The 19,191-nt window shown below is 37.3% G+C and overlaps 2 protein-coding genes across 13 annotated transcripts in view; one reads left to right on the top strand and one right to left on the bottom strand.

The window, feature by feature from the left end:
- mmrn2a (multimerin 2a) overlaps positions 1-17,858 on the top strand; it is a 27,172-nt gene extending 9,314 nt beyond the window's left edge. The window contains exons 2-8 of one of the 2 annotated variants that reach the window (NM_001145706.1): positions 3,985-4,107; positions 4,554-4,660; positions 5,425-5,514; positions 8,775-8,954; positions 13,859-14,295; positions 14,375-15,878; positions 16,218-17,843. In NM_001145706.1, coding sequence (NP_001139178.1) covers positions 3,985-4,107; positions 4,554-4,660; positions 5,425-5,514; positions 8,775-8,954; positions 13,859-14,295; positions 14,375-15,878; positions 16,218-16,621 — 2,845 coding nt within the window. In that variant the 3' untranslated portion in view covers positions 16,622-17,843. Of the gene's footprint in view, positions 1-3,984; positions 4,108-4,553; positions 4,661-5,424; positions 5,515-8,774; positions 8,955-13,858; positions 14,296-14,374; positions 15,879-16,217 lie in introns of both variants that reach the window. The other variant, XM_073919166.1, reaches the window with a different exon arrangement.
- The window catches only part of bmpr1aa (bone morphogenetic protein receptor, type IAa), a 64,010-nt gene continuing 61,837 nt past the window's right edge, over positions 17,019-19,191 (bottom strand). For 10 of the 11 annotated variants that reach the window (XM_073919931.1, XM_073919934.1, XM_005156879.6 and 7 more), the window contains one exon: positions 17,020-19,191. In XM_073919931.1, coding sequence (XP_073776032.1) covers positions 19,066-19,191 — 126 coding nt within the window. In that variant the 3' untranslated portion in view covers positions 17,020-19,065. 11 annotated transcript variants of the gene reach the window in all.

Below are 19,191 nucleotides of genomic sequence, written 5' to 3'. Positions count from 1 at the left end.
CACACTAATTAACAAACTTTGTCTTTTTCTGGGAGCCAGAATGCACTTCCAGATTGTTCCGGCCCAATTTAACCTGCTCTTAGGGTTACAGAAGATAACGTAAACCAAAGATGTCTGTTGTCCACCATCCTTTAATCCTTTAATCCCAGTCTGCCCCAGAATGAAGCGAAATCACAGGCTCGTAAACTGCAATGATTCACGTGCTTTATGAACTAACTTGCCTTAGATCTTTAATCCCTTTAACTTCAGATCCTATTAATCAATGAGCACATTACAGTCAGCTTAGCGATCAAGACAAATATAGTGTCGAAGAAATGGCCAAGTTATGTTTAAAACTCTTCTTGATTTAAGTTAGAGACAAACGCCTTAACAAATCCCCAGTTTGACATGTTCTGTATTTCCAGAAAACACAATGTTGCACAAGAATGACCACATGGATGTTTCGCTACATTTGAGTCTGTTTGCTGAAAATATGAGTTGTTTTTTGGTCACAGTTTATTCTGTTTGGACGCAAGTGCTAAAGCTGTTTACATAAGACTAAGTGTGACGTGCAGTGTATACAGTCGTATTTGGTTTCAGCTAAGACCTTGCATAAAGCTATTGCTGTATATTTCTAAGTCAAATGGACCAAGCATCATCCATGGATAGCGTCATCACTCTTTACTCTCAGTGTAAGAGCAAACATTGATGAGACGAGTATGTTTTTGTTGGGTCTTGCCTTGCAACTTTGCTTAACTGATTTACTTGGCTTTCTTGGACGTGTTCACTTGTGGGTTTAAAACCACATGATTCCTTACACAAATCAAGAACTCAGCCATGGCGAGTCTTCAGTCATCGAATTCCTTTTGAAAAGTATCGTCCCGTTGGTCTGATCTGCCTTACATTCTTGTTTGATTAATGAAGAGCGCTATAAAGAGTTTCTTACACTCAAGCTCATATCGAATGCATTAACCGTTGACCAAAGACTTAACAATTACACCCAAAACACTTCACAACTCATCAGTGGATATGAGGGATTTTGGCAGGGAGGTTCTGACCTGTCTTTCTTGTGGACTATGAATCATACATCAAGCAGATTAGGCAAGTTAAAACAACAAATCACAGGCAGTCATTTCTCCTCAAAGGACCATTTCCAAATACATCTGCCCACAAGGCCCTATCAGTCCAGCCTTTAAATTCAACAAACCTCTGATCTCTGGTCAGTGTTAACGGTTTTGTCATAATCAGCAACAAAGGCTTGTGTCAGAGAGCAGCTCTAATGATGTAAAATAACTGTAGCCCATCATCATGAGCACTGCTTTGACCTCAGGGAAAGGACCTCACAGCTGGACCTGTAATCAAATCACAGAGCTTTGTTTTGTCTTCCTGGTCAGCCACACTTAGACAGCATATGTAACCTACCTAAGTAAATGTGACCTTCTGTGACCTTTGTGAGAATGAAACCACTTCGTTTTGTTTATCTCCTAATGGGCCTCCTAATTTATAGACAGCAGGTTAGATCAGGATTGGGTTGTTTGGGTTTGCCCAGTTCAGAAGGGAGCTCTGTTGCGGACAGCAATGTGAGTTAATGGAGAACTTCAGATCAGATCAGGCATGCCATGGCCCAAGATGATATATCAATGAGTCATGGCTGCTGGCAAACAGACACCTATTCTCTGGGTTGTGGTTTAAAGGAAGGCAGCTTTGTGCCATAAGAATGTGGACAAAAGAACTGAATTCAGAAAGCCTTGCTATTAGAGACAGTGGTAATGTATGCTAGCTCTCACACACTTTTGAATGTGATTCATAATTTATTGAATATTCAGTTTGTTCTTTGCTGAAGTAAAAAGAAGTCATTAATACATTTTCATCAAGAGTCACCTTTTTTCTGGATGTGACTACTGTGTTTAAAATTATGAGTTGCACTTAGTTTGATCTCCCACTCAAAAAGACCAGATACAAATGAAATGACACTTTTAACATATTAAAAACATGAGACAAGAGCCAAAGCTCTTTTTAATTGACAGTGCTTTTTCCTTCATGTTATATTCCTCCTTTTTTGCTAAAGGGAAGGCATTTACTTTATACACCTTGTGATGAAAGGTGCATTTATAAACAGTTTTATTAAAAATCATTCCGGGAAAAAAAAAAAAAAAACAGTTTGTAAAGTTGGTAGACTCAAATCAGTCAATAAAGGTCAAAACCCAAAAAAAAATTATGCAAACTTACTTAACGTTTGAATCCAATGCCTCATTAAATATGCATGAGCTCTTTAAAGAAACTCAAACAAAATACATTTAACCCATTTGTGAGAATGAGTTACAGGTTGAGCTGGGAGAAACCCTGGTACTTTCTAAATTCTCTCCCATTTGGAGTAATGCATTATTCGTACCAGAGAAATCAGACATGGGTTTTAAGCTGTGGTTCCAGAAAGACTTACAGAAGATATCAGATCTTTATGAAGATAATATGATGACCTTTGAAACCTTAAAGAAAAGAAATAAAATTCCTCAGTCTCATTTTTTCAAGTATCTTCAGATCCGTAATTTTATAAGATCTAAAACTCATTCATATCAGTGCCCAACCCTAAGTAGTTTAGAAGAAAATGCAGTTAAAGATCCCAGTGCCAAATACAAAACTTCCAAAGAATCTACAAATCATAAAAGACTGGGTTGCATTGATGACTTTCAAACGGATGTTACAGAAAATGAATGAGAAGAAAGTTGTGTTAAGCTCTAACATTATCAATCAATACCCGTTTTAAACTAATTCAATACAATTGGATAATGAGAACATATATAACACTGTAAATATTAAATAAATTTACTAAAAATATTTTGGACATTTGTGGAAAATGTTTGACTTACAAGGGCACACTGTTCCATTGTGTTTGGCAATGGGAGCACTTGCAATCTTTTTGAAAAGAAATAATAGGTGTGATCTCTAAAACTATTGGTAAAGAAATCCCTGTTTGCCCTAAAATCTGTATTCGTGGTCTTTTCCCACCTGCCTTATCGCTGAAGTCATTTTTTATAATTTTTTTACAAAATTGCCCTTTTAGTTTTTTATTATTCTTTTATTTTTTATTTTCTGTTTATGTATTATTTTTATTGCATGTGAATACATATTTTTATGGCTCTGTCAGGATGGGGTGGGTGTTCCTTGATTGGTATTTGGTTACTAATACAGTATGTACTGTATGTATCACATTTTTCTGAAACAATAAAAGTGAATAAATAAATAAATAAATATGCATGAGCTTTATACACTCACAAAACATTTCTGTGGTCAAATCTTAAACTAAAAACGACATACGGCTCTAAACTTACTTGATTCATAGTGCTAGTTTAGCAATCCAAGTGCTTTTTTACTCTTAATGTTGCTGTTTATTCCAAGAACCTTGAGGAAAACATCCGGCCGTTGATTCCTCCAACTAATTTGAGATTACCATGGATGCAATCCAAGAAATACAACAAGGGCTTGATGTGTCATTTGTAGCTTGATATTTGTCCTCCAGACAATGAAATATCTTTGGCCTTGACCCTGAGAAATAAGAGAAAACATTAGTCAAAGGCAATCACACAAAAAATATTGTATTTTTGTTTTAGTGAAGAGAGCCTTGTCAAGTATTGTTTTACCCATACTTGAAATTGGTCCTCTGTTTTTATCCCATCCAAGTGCACACAAACATTTTGAGTGAAGATACATACAGTGAGTATACACCGGAGCAGTGGGCAGCTATTGCTATCAGGTGCCTTCAGCTGGGTTACAAAGATGGAGAGTGCAGTTCATCACTCCCCCTAGCTACAATTCCTTCAGGGACTGGGAATCAAACTAGCAACTGCTGAATTACAAGTCCAACTCATTAACCATTAGGCAACAACTGTCCCTTAGTACAATAGTACATTGAACCTCTGGCCTTGACCAAACCGGATACTTCTGATGTTTCCTAACTACAGATTATACATACCAGGTTGCATTGTTGATGTTGTCTCTCCTTTCCAGGAATTGGTGTGCGTTTGTTCACAAGCAGGCTGTGACTGTGGCTGTAGCCTGTGGAACAGAGAAATACACCATCAAGTCCCAGAGTCCCTGTCCTAATGGCACCCCAGACTGTCAAGTCATCATGTAAGTGCATTACATACAGTACATCATACAAAGTATATAGGTGGATTTGATTTTGGAAAATTGTAAAAATTACTATTGGTTGCTGACTTATCTTTTTCCAGCCGTTAGTCCACATCAAGTTATTTTTTAAACAAAAGTCACCATTAGTGAAGTGAGGAAAAAAGACTATAAAGCTAAGTAAATTCCACCATAATTAAATAAATAAAAAAATTATGGTAAATAAAAAAATTATATTAAAAAAATGAACAAAATTTAGAAGAAAATGGTCTATTGGTGAATGAATGTAGGAATTAATGTAAATACAAACAAACTAACCTGTTGTTTCTGAATATAAAACCACAATGTAAAAGATATTTTTAAACGAATCATTTTTACACCTCATAACTTGACCTGTGCAGCCTGTATTTTCTGTGTAGCATGAATTACATGACTTAATTTGTATGTAGGTACAAGCTGTCCACTCGGCCGGTGTACAGACAAAAGCAGAGAATCAACACTGCGCTGCAATGGCGATGCTGTCCTGGGCATTCTGGGGCAAACTGTGATGAGACAGGTACAAATGAGTTTTCTACACAGGGCTTAAAGGGAGAGTTCACACAAAACTGAAAAATCTGTCATCATTTACTCACCCCTCACTTGTCTGACTATTTTCTGTTCTACACAAATAAGATAGTTTGATGAAAGCAGGAAACCTGTAACAATTGCCTTCTGTAGAACTAGTTTTTCTTTTATAGAAGTCACCTGTTTTCACAATATCTTCTTACGTGGTTAGCAATGGTCTATTACATTGCAATTACATGCCAACTAATATTTATAAGAGTATATTAGTAGACTGCTTAATATTTGCTGATGCTGCTCGGCCAACAGACATTCTCCCGACTATATGAAAAGGGAGCATCAAAAAAAGTTATATCAAATAAAGTTTGAAACCACTCCAGGGGTGAGTAAAATTGTCTTTTATGGGAGAACTATCCCTTAAGCTGACAGCAAAAACAAGAAGTTCTTACTTCATAAATCTATGAAAATCAGATTTGCATGTTTGCAACTCAAATTATTTCTGAAGGTTTTGGCTTGTTATACACTCCTCTTCTGGTTATTTATGTAATAGTATGATCTTTGAATTCTTGACCAAAGTTATGCAAACATCTTCCTTTAAATAAACGAGTTTGGCTCTTTCATTAACTGGATCCAATTGTAAAAAATGTGCTGAAGCTGCATTCCAGGTTTTGGTGAATTGCCATGTCTTCTTTAAAACATAAGATGGACTAAACTGGTCATGATTACATTTTCCGTGTTGTTTCTGTTGCTCTATATCAGTCACAGATGGACACATCTCTCAGTCTGAGACTGAAGACCCATCTCAGGCAGGCAGACCACATCCAGGAGGACCTGAAGAGACAGACAGACGTATGTGATACAAAACCTCTTTAAACTTTATATAAATTAAAGGTCTCATTTTTGCTAATGAATTGTGTAACAAGGGTGGCACATTGGCTCACTGGTTAGCACTGTAGCCTCACAGCAAGAGGTTCACTAAAGAGTGAGTCCTGCCATGGCCAGTTGGCATTTCTGTGTGAAGTTTGTATGTTCTCCCAGTGTTGGCGTGGGTTTCCCCTGGGTGCTCTTCCCCCAAAGTCCAAAGACATGCGATATAGGTGAATTGGATAAATTAAACTGCCATAGTTTGTGTGTGAATGATGGAATGTATGGGTGATTTTGAGTGTGCTATTATTGTATACTATTGTTTAAAGGCATAGTTCACTCAAACATGAAGTCTGCTGTTAAAACTAAAATTTAAGCACACTGTGTAAAAAAAAAAATCCTTTAAATATAAAAATAAAACAAAAAAACACATGCACAGTGTTATACAGACTAACATTATCCCAAATGTGTTGGAGAATGTTCAAATCCGAGAAAATAAACATTAGTGACATGCTAAGGACATACATCCTGGATTTTTGGATTGGTTTAATAAAAAACAGCCTTGTTGTGTTATATCAGACTACACAGAAAGGTATTACAGCAGAACCTAAATGTATCTAGTACACCCTCAGAAAAAAAGGTACACGGCGGTACAAATACAAAGTTTTGTACCTTTGTAAAAGTTGTACCTTATATTGTACTGCAAAGATCTCTTATAATACTGTTCTGTACCTTTTATGGTACAATTGAAATGGAAGTAAACAATTGTTCTCATAAAAAGGTACATAAGTGTTGGACAACTCCTCCTTTATTACAATATCTTTGAAAATAAATATGACTGGAAAGGCAAAGTGATGTAGGAATAATTTCCATGCTAAAACATGAGTCATCATTTAAAAGCTTATGTTTAAAGAAACTCATAAACATTCATTAATAAGTGGTAAAATAAAACTATTTGGTATTGTAGGAGAAACATTTCAGGCAATTTTAATAAACATTTGATAGGCATGTTCTGATAAATACATTTTCATTATTGATAATTGGCACCTTTTGGTGTTTGCTTTCCACTACGCACGCGAGCTGGCAAAAGGCCTGCTTAAGCAAAGTGTTCATGCAGACATTTTACTATTGTAAAACTAATCACACATTGTGCACATCTCATTATAATACTTTTGCATAATTCTATTTCAAAATTAAGTAAATTAAATTAACTTTTAGATGATTACAAAGGTATTGTGAAGTATTGTGAAATGTTTAGCAAACAATAGATCTTTTGATTTATGTTAAATATTTTTTATTGTTTATTGTAAATGGAAAAGGTGCATTTACACAAAAAGAAACTTAAAAAAGGCATTGTTTAATAAAAGTTGATGTTTTATAATAACTTAAAATAATTTGCAGCATTTTGGATACAGCAAATTGCCTTTAAATAGTTCTTGAAGGAACACATTTGACACTGTTAAGGTACACAGTGTCCTGTCACAGTAGTGGTCACCTTTATGGATCAGATTTGTACTTTTGATGAAGGTACAATATTGTATTTGCTGGTTTTAAAACCAAAGGTACATTTTGGTTTCCCCATGGTACAAATCATGTCCTTAAAGATACAAACTGCAATGGTACAAATAATTTTCTTTGTCTTAAGGTACAATTATGTTTTATAAAAGGTACTTCCGCAGTGGCAAGGGTTTGTACCTTCTTTGGTACAAGATTGTACCATTATTTTCTGAGAGTGTATGATAAAACCACACTGCTTCTGTTGCTACTAATGCATTTGAAATGTTTATTATGCTTAACATCCAGACCTGTCAGTGAGTCAAAGGCGCTTTTCCACTATTAAGCCAAACCATACTAACAGTCAGGTATAGTTCAATTGGCTCAACATTTTTCATGCAGTGTAATTCCAGGTTAATGTGTGAACACAAACATAATGGCTCGGCACGATTGTGGAAAAGTGATTTTAAATCAACCAGGCTGAACTGGTAGAGCGTGTGTGTGTGTGTGTGTGTGTGTGCATGGCGTTGCCACTCTGTTGCCTGGCTGCTAGTTTCTTCACAGCTGACTAGGTGGAAGTGCACTACTACTTTTAAATAAGTAAATAACAGGAGAAAAAGGAGTCCCAAAAACAGAATTATTTTATCATAATTTACATTGCTGTTTACATTACAAAGGCAATGGCTGACGCATTTGTATTGCATTCCAAACATTTCCATTATCAGCCGCACGGTGGAAAATGAATCCGTTTTCATACTGACTGGACCGGAACTGCAAAGATGGGAACGATCCACTGAGAGTGGAATAGCATCATATTTGAGTCCTGCCACATGAAATGTTTTGAATCTGACATTGACAATGACCTACAGCCAATGAGAGAGCAAGAAAACAAACAAGAAAAAGTTCAGAAGGAATCTTAGGCCTGCAACATCACAAGCAAGCATGGTTTCTGCAGGCAGCCTTCATATTCATCTTTTTTTTTTTTTTTAAATAGCAAATCAGCATATAGACTTCCATTGAGGAAATCCAGCTTTATTAAAGAACTCTTGAAAATGAAAACTCTTAAAAACTGGAAAATCAAGACGTGTGTTTCTGGGATAATTGGTGAATTGCATAGAATACTAATAGGGTCAGTTTAACCCATATCATAAAAACAGCACTCCTAATTTAAACATAATATGAGGGCTAATAACGCTTCATCTGCATGACTACCTGTGACAGACTGACACTGGCCAGAGCACTGAAACAAACTGAGGAAATGACAAAGTGTGTTTGTGCAAATATTGGCTTGCTGCGGGAATGTTTTGCCCCACATGGGAGGACGGAAAAGGGTGTATGAGCGTACAGAAGGGGCGAGCCCACACAGGGCGTGAACGCGTGTGACCGTGCTTCAGTCCGAGCATGGACAAAACAAAAATACACACATGCACTGGAGCACGCTAGAATAACAGCGTTTCAGACGAGGTCGTCAATTCCACAGCTCTAAAAATAATCCTTTGAGCTGGTTGTTGGGACACAAACAAAGGCTTTGGACGCAAACTTGGAAATTCCCATGCTGCTGATTCATCTGATACTAAGCACTCTTATTAATGACCTTCCTGAGATTCAAACCAACAGTTCAAAGTGCACAGGTCATAATCTGCCTGTGAAAAACACGAGAACAAGAATTGATGGAAAAGGACCAACTTTTATTAAATGCCAAAGAAAAGGTGTAACATTTGGTACAACTTGTTTCTCTTCTCTCTCCTAAGGATTTAACAATCTAACTCCGGAAAACAGAGAGCAGAATGATTACCAAACGTTTGGAGGTCTAATGTATGAAGCTCAGCAACCTGATGTGGAGAATCAAACTGGACCGTCCATAGAGGATTATGAGCATATCCCTCCTGCTGGTCAAGAAAACCATAACAAACATCACTTTGAGAGGAGAGGTATGTTATGACTACAAGTAAAATACCTTGTCAACTTCCATAAACCATGACGATTTTCTAAAATCATTTGATTCAATAGTTTTGAGAGTACTCCATAAAACCTAAGGTCTTTCACCTAACAATAAAATCTCCCAGAAACCACTTATGGAGGGCTTCGGCCAACTCTAAAGGGCTTTCCTTGCCACTAATGCTTTGATAACACACCTGTCTCTTTTCATTACAAATATGGCTGCTACTCTGCTTATTTTGCAATGCGGATGTACGCTCTTTTCTGCACTTTGTGATTAATTTAAATATGGGTAAACAACTAGGAATATAAAATGGAGGGAACCATAAACAACTAAATTAAAACTAAATTAAAACTTTAAACATTTAAATTAGGGTGACTTGGTTGTGCAGTAGGTAGCACGAACACCTCACAGCAAGAAGGTCGCTGGTTTGAGCCTCGGCTGGGTCAGTTGACATTTCTGTGTGGAGTTTGCATGTTCTCCCCGTATTTGTGTGGGTTTCCTTTGGGTGTTTCAGTTTCCCCCACAAGTCCAAACACATGTGGTATAGGTAAATTGGGTTTGCTAAAATTAGCCAAAGTGTATGTGTTTGAATGAGTGTGTATGGGTGTTTCCCAGTGATAAGAACATTTGCTGCATAAGTTGGCGCTGTGGCGACCCCGACTTAATAAAGGCACTAAGACAAAAAGAAAATAATTTAAATTACTGTGCACAAGCTTTACTTGTAAAACAAGGTCAATGTTTCAATGCAAAAGGGGGGAAAGATTCTGGTTTTGTTGCATACAATAAGTTAATGGAACTCATTGGAGCGTGTCATTTTGCAAGTTGTTTCATTCTTCATTCCAAAAAAAAAAAACAAATAAAAAAACAATAGCTTTACATGTGAAAGAAACCAGACCTTTGTTGGAATAAAATGGAAGAGACAAAACAACAAAGTTCTGAAGACAGCAAAAACCACAGAGAGCCATGTTGACAAGTAAATAATAGGGGGATAAAAAGTCATGTTAGACAACAGAGTAAATGGCTTCTTTTTTGTCAGTGGAAACAGGGTGATGCTTACTTCTGGGTTGGCCTATAAAAATTGGTCATTCAAACGCTGCTACCTCAGAACATGAAGTGCGATTCATACCATGGAGTCGATTACAGAAAAATCCTAACTTTAAAATCTGATCCTATCTGTTTGGTAACCATAGTGATTTCAGTAAAGACCACATTGAGGACAAAAGCTATTACAGAACAAAATTTCCTAAGTGTGTTATCTTATTTACAGAAAGGAAGGTGGCATTACACAAACATCTTAATTTTAATGTAGGCCAACAGCTGATCTAACTTCAAAAGCTTATAATTGTACTGTTCAACAAAGGCATTATGATAGAAAATGAAAAACACAGATAATGAATGGTAGAAAGTCTCTTGGAGGACACAAGTTTTTACATTTTAATAACAAAACTCTTATAAGCAGGGCTCTGAACCAGAAAAACGAAAAACAGAGACGAAGGAAATTTTGCAGGAACAGAAACATTTACAGTTAAACAGTTATTATACAAACAAAAAGCATTCATTTAAATCATGTGTACAAATGCGACGGTGACGCATACAATATGAAATGCCCGTGAAGCAGACGTCATAAGCAAGAGTCGTTTGTAATGCGACCAGCTTGTCTTATAGGTTACAGAGAACCTGCTCTTTCATGTTCAAAGGTATGTTTCGGTTTAAGATGTTATTAAAACTTGTAGTTATACAAAATGAATTATTGATTTTCAATCGTTTTAGATGGGTCTCCATAAAGAAAAACCTGTTATTATTATTTCTCTTATGACACATCATCTAATAAATCGATCTGTAATATTGAAGGATGAAGGGCAGATCATAAACATGACAAAGTTTTGATTCATAAGTACTTTTAGACTGCTGAACAAAATGATATTAACAGTAAGCACAAAAACTGCAACCAGCATTACAGAGACCAACAAAGCATCATGAAACATCACCAGTTATAGTGAGAGTGACCAATGCCTTGTGCTTTTTTTTCTCTCTGTAAAAGGTTCATTTCAGTAGTAATTGTAGCTTCTATTGCAAAAATATCAGCCTGGTTTATCTATCTGGATTGTCGAACTTTGACAATTTAAGATTTCCTAACTAGAGATAAAATCAAATTTTGTAATACACTTCAGTAATACAAATTTGAGGTAGCAAGGTGTTTCAGTGAACACTGGTGCCTCACAACAATCTCTGGTTCAAGTCCTGGCTGGGTCAGTTGGCATTTTTGTGTGGAGTTTGCATGTTCTCCCTATGTCCATGTTCGTCCAAAAGCACAAAATTAATGGCAAATTAAATGTATTCAAATTGAACAGTACTAAAGACAGGTTAGATGCACTATTGAACTACAGGGAAAAAAAAACATCTTTGATTTATACTTTCGCCTGGCACCACATCACGCACCTCCACTGACTGCGCGTGCACCTGAAGAGGACAACGCTCTTTAAAATGACAGGGGGCCGGTCACTCACCGTAAGGAAGTTTCCGGAACTACGTAATATTGTTGAAGATTTTAAACTAATTGTTTTAAATTATTTTTTATATATTATTATAATGATTATAAAAATTTGTATAACCATTCCGGATTTTTTTTTAAATCAAACTTTGATGCATCACTTGCTTTTGTTCATATCTTGGACAGCTCTACAGCAAAAAAACTGACAAAAAAAACACAACATTTTTACTTTGGCTGGTTTCTGTCTTCTACTTATATTTTTAAAAAGGCAATAATGGTCCGACATTTCTGACTATTATCACCAATAAAGCCTAGAAAACAGGCCTTCAGTATATTGTAAACTGATTCAAATAATCAAAAAAAAAAATTATTTGTTACTTATAATTTTGGAAATATTAAATTTAAAGTTTTAAATTCAAAATTGTAATACAAACACCAGTGTAAAACCTATGAATGTTGGAAAAACATATTCTGTAATATTAAAACCACCTAGGTCTCCACTTTTGCCATGGCCTCTCTTTTTGGTTTTAAAAAATATCCCTCAAGTTTTTTTCCAAACTTTTACGTAAACTTTCCTCCTTTCCCTTTGCTGTTGCAATTTCTAAGCAAGAATTATTGGTCATCTGGTTATCTCTGATCACACATGGACAGATCATAAAGATGTCTGTACAGTTGTTTTGTTTCAGACAAAATCTCTTCAGAGTATTTTATTTTCAACTCAAATCAAACGTAGTGTCGCGTGAACTGTTCGCCTAAGTTTCACATTTTTTGCGGCCCGACAGCCGAAATCATGTCGCGCGCACCGAAAGCGAACCTCCACAAACACAGCGATAACGTCACTAACAGTTCAATAATAAATAAATAAACGTTCAATAACAGAAAGCTGATTGGCTATTGCATGTTGGTCTCATTTGTAGTTGTAATACCGCAAATTACATTTGGACTGGTGAAATAAAGAATTACAACACCACAAAAAAACATCCAACAACAACAAAAAATTGTTCAAATGAGCATTAGATGTACCATTACATAAACATTGGAAAAATAAGATCTTTGCAAAAAAAATTTAAGACATAGAACAGCAAATTTAAGACTTTTTAAGACCCCATGGAAACCCTGAGTCGTCGGTTAAATCCACTGTGGTGACCCCTTGTAATTGAGGGACTAAGAATTAATAAATAATACAAATTTATAGAACCTTTTTGTATTATGATCCCAGACATTCTTTAGCAGAGACTTCCTTTAGTTGCAACATACATTGTCGGATATCAAGGGACATTATTATTATTATGGGTCTGTCTAAGTCAGTGCCGGTCTCTTTTACATCCTTCCATCCAAAGGATGCTGGATTATCAGAACAGTAAATAATGTCGAAGTCTGGGGGAAAACCTCCATTCCTTTGCAATGACAACTCCTCACTGTCCCTTCTCATTACTAGTTCCTGTGCAGGATATCCGCTCTTTCCATGGGAAAATAAGTCCCTCCATACATTGTATGGTTGTGAGTGTGATGTAATGGTAGATGGAAATAACACAGAGGTTCAGATATAGATTGAATCCAGCCACACACAACACTAAGAAAACTTTGTACATCTGCAATGGTATTGATGTAAGGGCACATTTGTCACATAAATAACGCTTGAGAGCCTCTTTTAAAGGTTTATTCTCCCCCTCAGAGGGTCCAAAAAGACAAAAGAATGGAAAAAGCTTTGAAGTTTGAATAGAGACATTTCCCCTTGTTAGCCAATTGTTCTGGGTAAACGCAAAACCTTTGGGTCTGCATGACATGTGGTTCAGCAAGTAAAAACAATGTTGTCAAGGTAATAAAACATGACTCAATCTTATATACTAGACTTTAAAATGCAAGAAAAAAAAACAGCAGGAGCATAAATTCTGAAGCTTTTCCAGACAATGTTTTGACAGCACGTGAATAAAAGAATAAAAACAGAATGACCCCTATGTCTAGTTCCCAGCAGGAACTGGTACATGTACAGATCTAGTCTTGCTTTAAACTTTTCACTCTCAAACAAAATGTACCACACACATACTTTTTCCATGCAGGGGATGTGAAAGACTGGGCTGTTGATAGGTCAAGTTCAAAGGTCACATGACCGGCATACTTTGCCAAGGCTGAACTGGAAATAGAGCTATTAATTTTTCCGACACAATATTGTTATATCCTCATGAGCTCCACAGACAGCACCACAGAAAGGATATCATCAATGAATGAAAATAGAATCAAAGCTCTATTTTTGGTGATACTTTATTATACTCCAAAAAGTTGTTTCTGAGATTCTCCTTTAACTTAAGTAATCTCCGTTAAGAACATGTGCATTATAAGACTCCCTCTAAAAAGAAAGTTTCAACGTTCGTGTGTTCAGCATGCTGTCCATTTTATTCCAGATCCTTATGCTGTAAGTGAAGGTGTTCCTTACCCTGAAACACCTTACCTTCATGATAGGCTCTTGCTGGCCTTGAAAGAGGCTGTGGTGTCTCAGCTGCAGCCTGTGTTGGAGAACTTCAATCTAACCTTGGAGCGGCTCTCTCAGGAGGTGCAGGGTTTGCAGCGGGACATGGCCCATCTTCGTCATGATCAGGGGCAGGGAAGGATCACTGAGCCTCAGGAAATCGGTGGTGAGGATCACAATTCACAGGAGGCTGTTGAGGCAGAGTTGAGAGAAAGTTTATTGAAGCTGGAGGAGGTGAAAGCTGAATTTCACAACCACCGCAATGAGGTCGAAGCAAGGCTTCATGCACAACAAACCATGCTGCACTACAACCTGACGAATTTCAAGACAGACATGGACGTTAAAATCAAACGCAACCAAAAGATGTTACAGGTTAGTGCTTTTTATTTCTTCTCAGACTATTTTATGTGCACGGGAAACAACTAAACTAAAAGTGTGTTTCTGGCTCTAGGTCAATCTCCAATCGCTCAACACATCCATGTCTGAAGTGAGGCAGGAGCAAGAGAGGCTGGACGAGGAGCTTCAGAAGATTTGGCCTGAAAAGAGGACAGATCCCACTGAGAGCCAGAGTCATGTAAGCACTGCTGTCTGGGAGGCCATTACACGTCTAGACAACAAAGTTGTCAACAACACAGTGAGACTTAGTGCCTTGATTGAAGAACAAGAACAAGTGACCGAAAACATCAGGGGCCTTCATAATGGTTGGAAAGATCTGAATGATAAAATAGTCCAGACTGGCCGTAACAGTCAGGTTCAGTTTATGGAGACCGGTTTGGAGGTGGAGGCAGCCAAGGTCAGAGTCCTTGATCGTATTGATGAGCTGAGCAGCAATATTAGTGTTATCCAGAGTGCCCTGCAGGATGTGGAGACTGATGTCGACAACATTTATATCGATTTTTACAAAAATATAAGTTCAGCAAGTGGAGAATGTGACTGCATTGCTCTTGGAGCAACTGTGACCCATTTGGAACAAACTGTAGCTGATGTGATGAAGACAGTAAATGAAAATATTTTAGCACAGGAAATGATGGCCAATCGACACAATAGGGCATGGGTACCATCTGTGGAAGATCTCAAATTAGGCCTACTGAATGTGCAAAATTCCCTTGCTTTTCAGCAGGAAAAGAGCAGAACGTTACAACACAATGTGACCCAGGCACTTGCCTCTCTCCTGGGCAGCCAGCAGGACATTGAAATGCTCCAGAAGCAGGACAGGGCCAAGGTTGAGAAGATCAAGCAGCTAGAGGGCACTTTCAACACCTTGCTTCAGGATGCCACTCGTCACTCAGATGTACTGGAAATTTTGCTTGGGGAAGAGGTGCTGGAGTTCACAAAGTGGTCTCAACAGGACAAGAGACGTTTCTCAATACCGCAGCTGGATGAAAGAATGAAAGACATGCAAAAGCAGATTAATGGACACAGCCTAAGTCTAGCCTCAATGCTGAATGCTGCTACCCCTCAGGTAACAGCAGCAGATGAGCCCTCACTGCTTGCAGACTGGGCTTCGACAGGAACCAAAAGGAAACGTGAGGATGCCCGATTTGACCTCTCAGAGGAGCTCCCGGAGTACTCCGATGATGACTTCTGGACCTTGGAGAAAACGGTAAAAGAGCTTGAAGCGCATATCAAACGCCTTGAGGATCATCGTTGTCCAACTTGCTGCAACTGCACTAAGACTGCTGCCAGCAGTGGTGTAGAGGTGAAGCTGCAAACTGAGCTGGATACTTTGCGCAAGGACCTCGAGACCCATGTTGGAGTTTTTAAAAGCATTTTCAGTAACACAGAGGGACTTGCTGCCTCTGAGGTATCCGTGGACTTGGATAAATTGTCAACTTTAATGAAGAGAAAGGAAGTAAAGCATCAAAAGAAACAGAAGAAAGCAGACAAAAGACTTTTTCAGACAGGGGAAAAAGTGGATCTCCGCAGCAAGAGGGATGCATCACTGGAGTCTGCAGGTAACATTATTTGTACCTATATTATCTCAAACACTTTATTTTAAGGTACAATTCTCGTTATTAACAAACAATTGACTATTAATTTTATTCTAATTTGCTGCTTAACAATAGTTATTAAAAGTAGTAGTTAGGTTTAGGTATTAGGTGTGATTAGATATGTAGAATGAGAATATGATGAAAAATATAAACTTTACAAGTACAAATAAGCAGGCAATAACTTAATAACTAGCAGGTAATAAGTCCTTAGTTAATGGTAAGAAGTGGTACTGTCATATGCTCTTCCCTTTCTCTCTGCATTCATGTTTTAATACTTTTACATTATCACTTGATTCCAAACAGTGCTTCGTCAACTCCCAGACAGTCCAGTGATGTTCCTGGCCAGTAGTAATGAAGGTGCAAACGGATCAGGCACAGTGCTTTTTGAAAGCGTGGCTCTAAATCATGGTCAGTTGTACTCACCGAAAACAGGTGCTTTTCGTGCCCCGACATCCGGCGTCTACCTCTTTGTGGTGACACTGGACTTTGGATCAGGCCTCTCTCTGGCTCAGTTAAAGAGAGGTGAAGAGGTAGTGGCCTCCATGCGGCAGAACCCGAGGAAGTTGGGAGCACCTGCAACACGCGTCATCATTCTGGAAATGGAGCAAGGAGAGGAACTCCGCCTAGAGCTGGTGCAGGGAACTATAGAGCGCAACAACCCACAAGATAACACATTTGCTGGTCTCTTAATGCTGCAGACAACCTGAGAACTCAAAGCATTCTAATGTGCAAAAAATGTGCAAAAAAAACTGAAAGATGGCAAATTACTTCCGCCTGTTTTTGCAGTGCTCACCACTTAAAACTTCTCTTTCGATATCTGAGAGACTAAAATAACAGCTTATGATTGCAACAGGTTATTGAGCCATTGGGCACTGTTTGTAACGAGTGAGATTTGGGTGCGTTTACATGACAAAACTGCCAACAGCTGGCCTGGCACATACACTCCAGTTTTTAGTTTATTCATTAATCCAAATGAATGAGAATACTTTTGACAGTTATCATCCCTGCATAAAATGTTTCCATTTTTAGTATATTGTCATTTTAAAATAGACTTTAAAATATTTATATTTTCAGTTTATACCAAAGAAAGACAAGACACGTCAAAAACACAAAACATTAGTGTATTAAAATTATATTTTGTAAAAGCTTACATGGACAAATAGTATACAGAGTTAGAGGCCTACTCGAAAGCCACACTTTCAAAATGGGGCTAAATAAAAACAATTACCTGTCTCCAAATTAAACATTATGGGTCCTATAATACATTCCACATAGTTGGGCTTGGTGATACTATGGTAAAGCACACTGAAATATCTACAGGCATATATACAGTATGGTAAAACTCATACTCATAATATTTCATAACTCTGATTAAAAAGGAGATTTTCAGGAACAGAAGCCACAAGCAATGGGTGCAAAATGCTGTTAATGGGAAATTCAGACTAACAGGTAAATGTCCCTTAAAACAGTGGAATTGTAAAAATGAAATTATTTCTCTTTCATTAATTTCTGTCTTGGTTTCATTTGAAAAAACATAATATGAAGCATACATTTCACAGATTCATTTTCCAGATTCCTTGTATAGTGAGAATTCCCTAGCATATTCTACAGTACGCCATGCTGGGGTGAGAAAATGTTACTATTTTAGAACAATTATTTATTTTTAGACTTATTTTGTAAGCATTTTAGTTAATATGGCATTTTGTTTTAATCAAGATGCTCTTTTGGCATACTGTACCGGAAGTATGTGACAAAGCACCTTAGTCTGGCACTGATATTATCAAAGCATTGTAAATTCACACTTCCTGTCCTTAAGGGTCCAGATAATGGTGTAAAGAACGATTGTGAATTGTTGTTTTGTTACTATTACTAATCACATTGGTTTTTTCAATGGCACTGAGAATAATAAACAAGTATACTAGGAAACAACACTGTATTATTTTTTTAAAATAATAATGAAATTAAATCTGCGTAGGAGTTCTGTAAACGTGTTATGTAACAGTAAAGTGTATTTAGGATCACACCACTTACCTAAACTGTATTTTTGGCAGCACTAACTGAAATATTAAGCACTGATGACTAACAGATGTTACTCAGTCATTTCCTTTACCTTCAGACACCTCAAACATAAAGTTTAAACACATGATTATTATATTGGCAGAATCATAGTACCAAAGAAAAGACCCAGTTTCTCAGAATGAAGTGAACTCAGGAATGCATTGCATCCACAAACACTAAATTGAATTTGGTGACTTTAAGATGCATCATAATCATACATCATAACTCAAAATCTGCCTAATCGACGAAAGCCACTCAGCTGTGCATCTGAATGAGCGGTTAACTGATTAAAAATGGGCTGGTTTACGTTTCATATTAAAATATATGGTCAAAGGCTTACTGGAAGAGTCAACTGGGAATGTTTCTATTTTGAGGATGTAAAAACTAAAAAAAAAAAGCATGCTTTAAACATCGCAAACAATATATCACTCATGCAACAAAATGATTAACACTCGAGTGAGAAACCAAACTGTGTCTACCAAAAAGCAGCATGCATATAGTATCTTGACCTTGAACCGTCTGCGGAGGTGGGGGGGACTATGTGTTGATTCATAATGTTTGTCAGAGTACATGGCGAAAGTAGGACTACTGTATAGTTAAATTAAGTTTTTTTAAGCCACACATCAGACAACTAGAGGCACAAATAATCTTCCTCTAGATATTATACAACGGCTGTTACTGGACGAGATTATATTGATAGAATATTGTTTTGCTCTGTTTTCAGTTCACCTATTACTATATTTACATCATACATTAAATCACAGTTTGCTTTACATAGATTCCATGAGAAGTCAACAGCAATTCATCCATATGGCAGGAGATTTATCCCAGAATCGACAGAAACAGCTGAGTGTATTTTAAGGCAGGTGGGTTTATATCAGTCTTTCCCAAATCCACCAGAACATCCCACTCTGGCGCAGTAATCCACTGATCCAAGTCCACAACCATACAGCTTTCACAGAAAGCAGCAAAGGCACCAGGTCTGATCCAACAGAGGAGGAGAGCTTGATTTACTTGAGTGTCAGATTGAGTCTCCTCCTCTGTGAAGATGCTGATGATGTCAGGAAATAATAATAAAAAATCCCTCCATTGGTCAGATTTTAATGTCTTGAGATTCCACCATTTTGGCTAAAGTCTTCTTGACTCGTAGGATGGTTAAGCGTGATGCAGGATTGTGGGCCCAGCATTCAGACATCAGCTTTAGCATGGCCCTTAAGCA

Source organism: Danio rerio, chromosome 13, assembly GCF_049306965.1.
Source record: "Danio rerio strain Tuebingen ecotype United States chromosome 13, GRCz12tu, whole genome shotgun sequence".
NCBI lineage: Eukaryota > Metazoa > Chordata > Actinopteri > Cypriniformes > Danionidae > Danio > Danio rerio.
The sequence above is the reverse complement of the archived record's forward strand: the minus strand, read 5'-3'. Positions and strand labels throughout refer to the sequence as shown.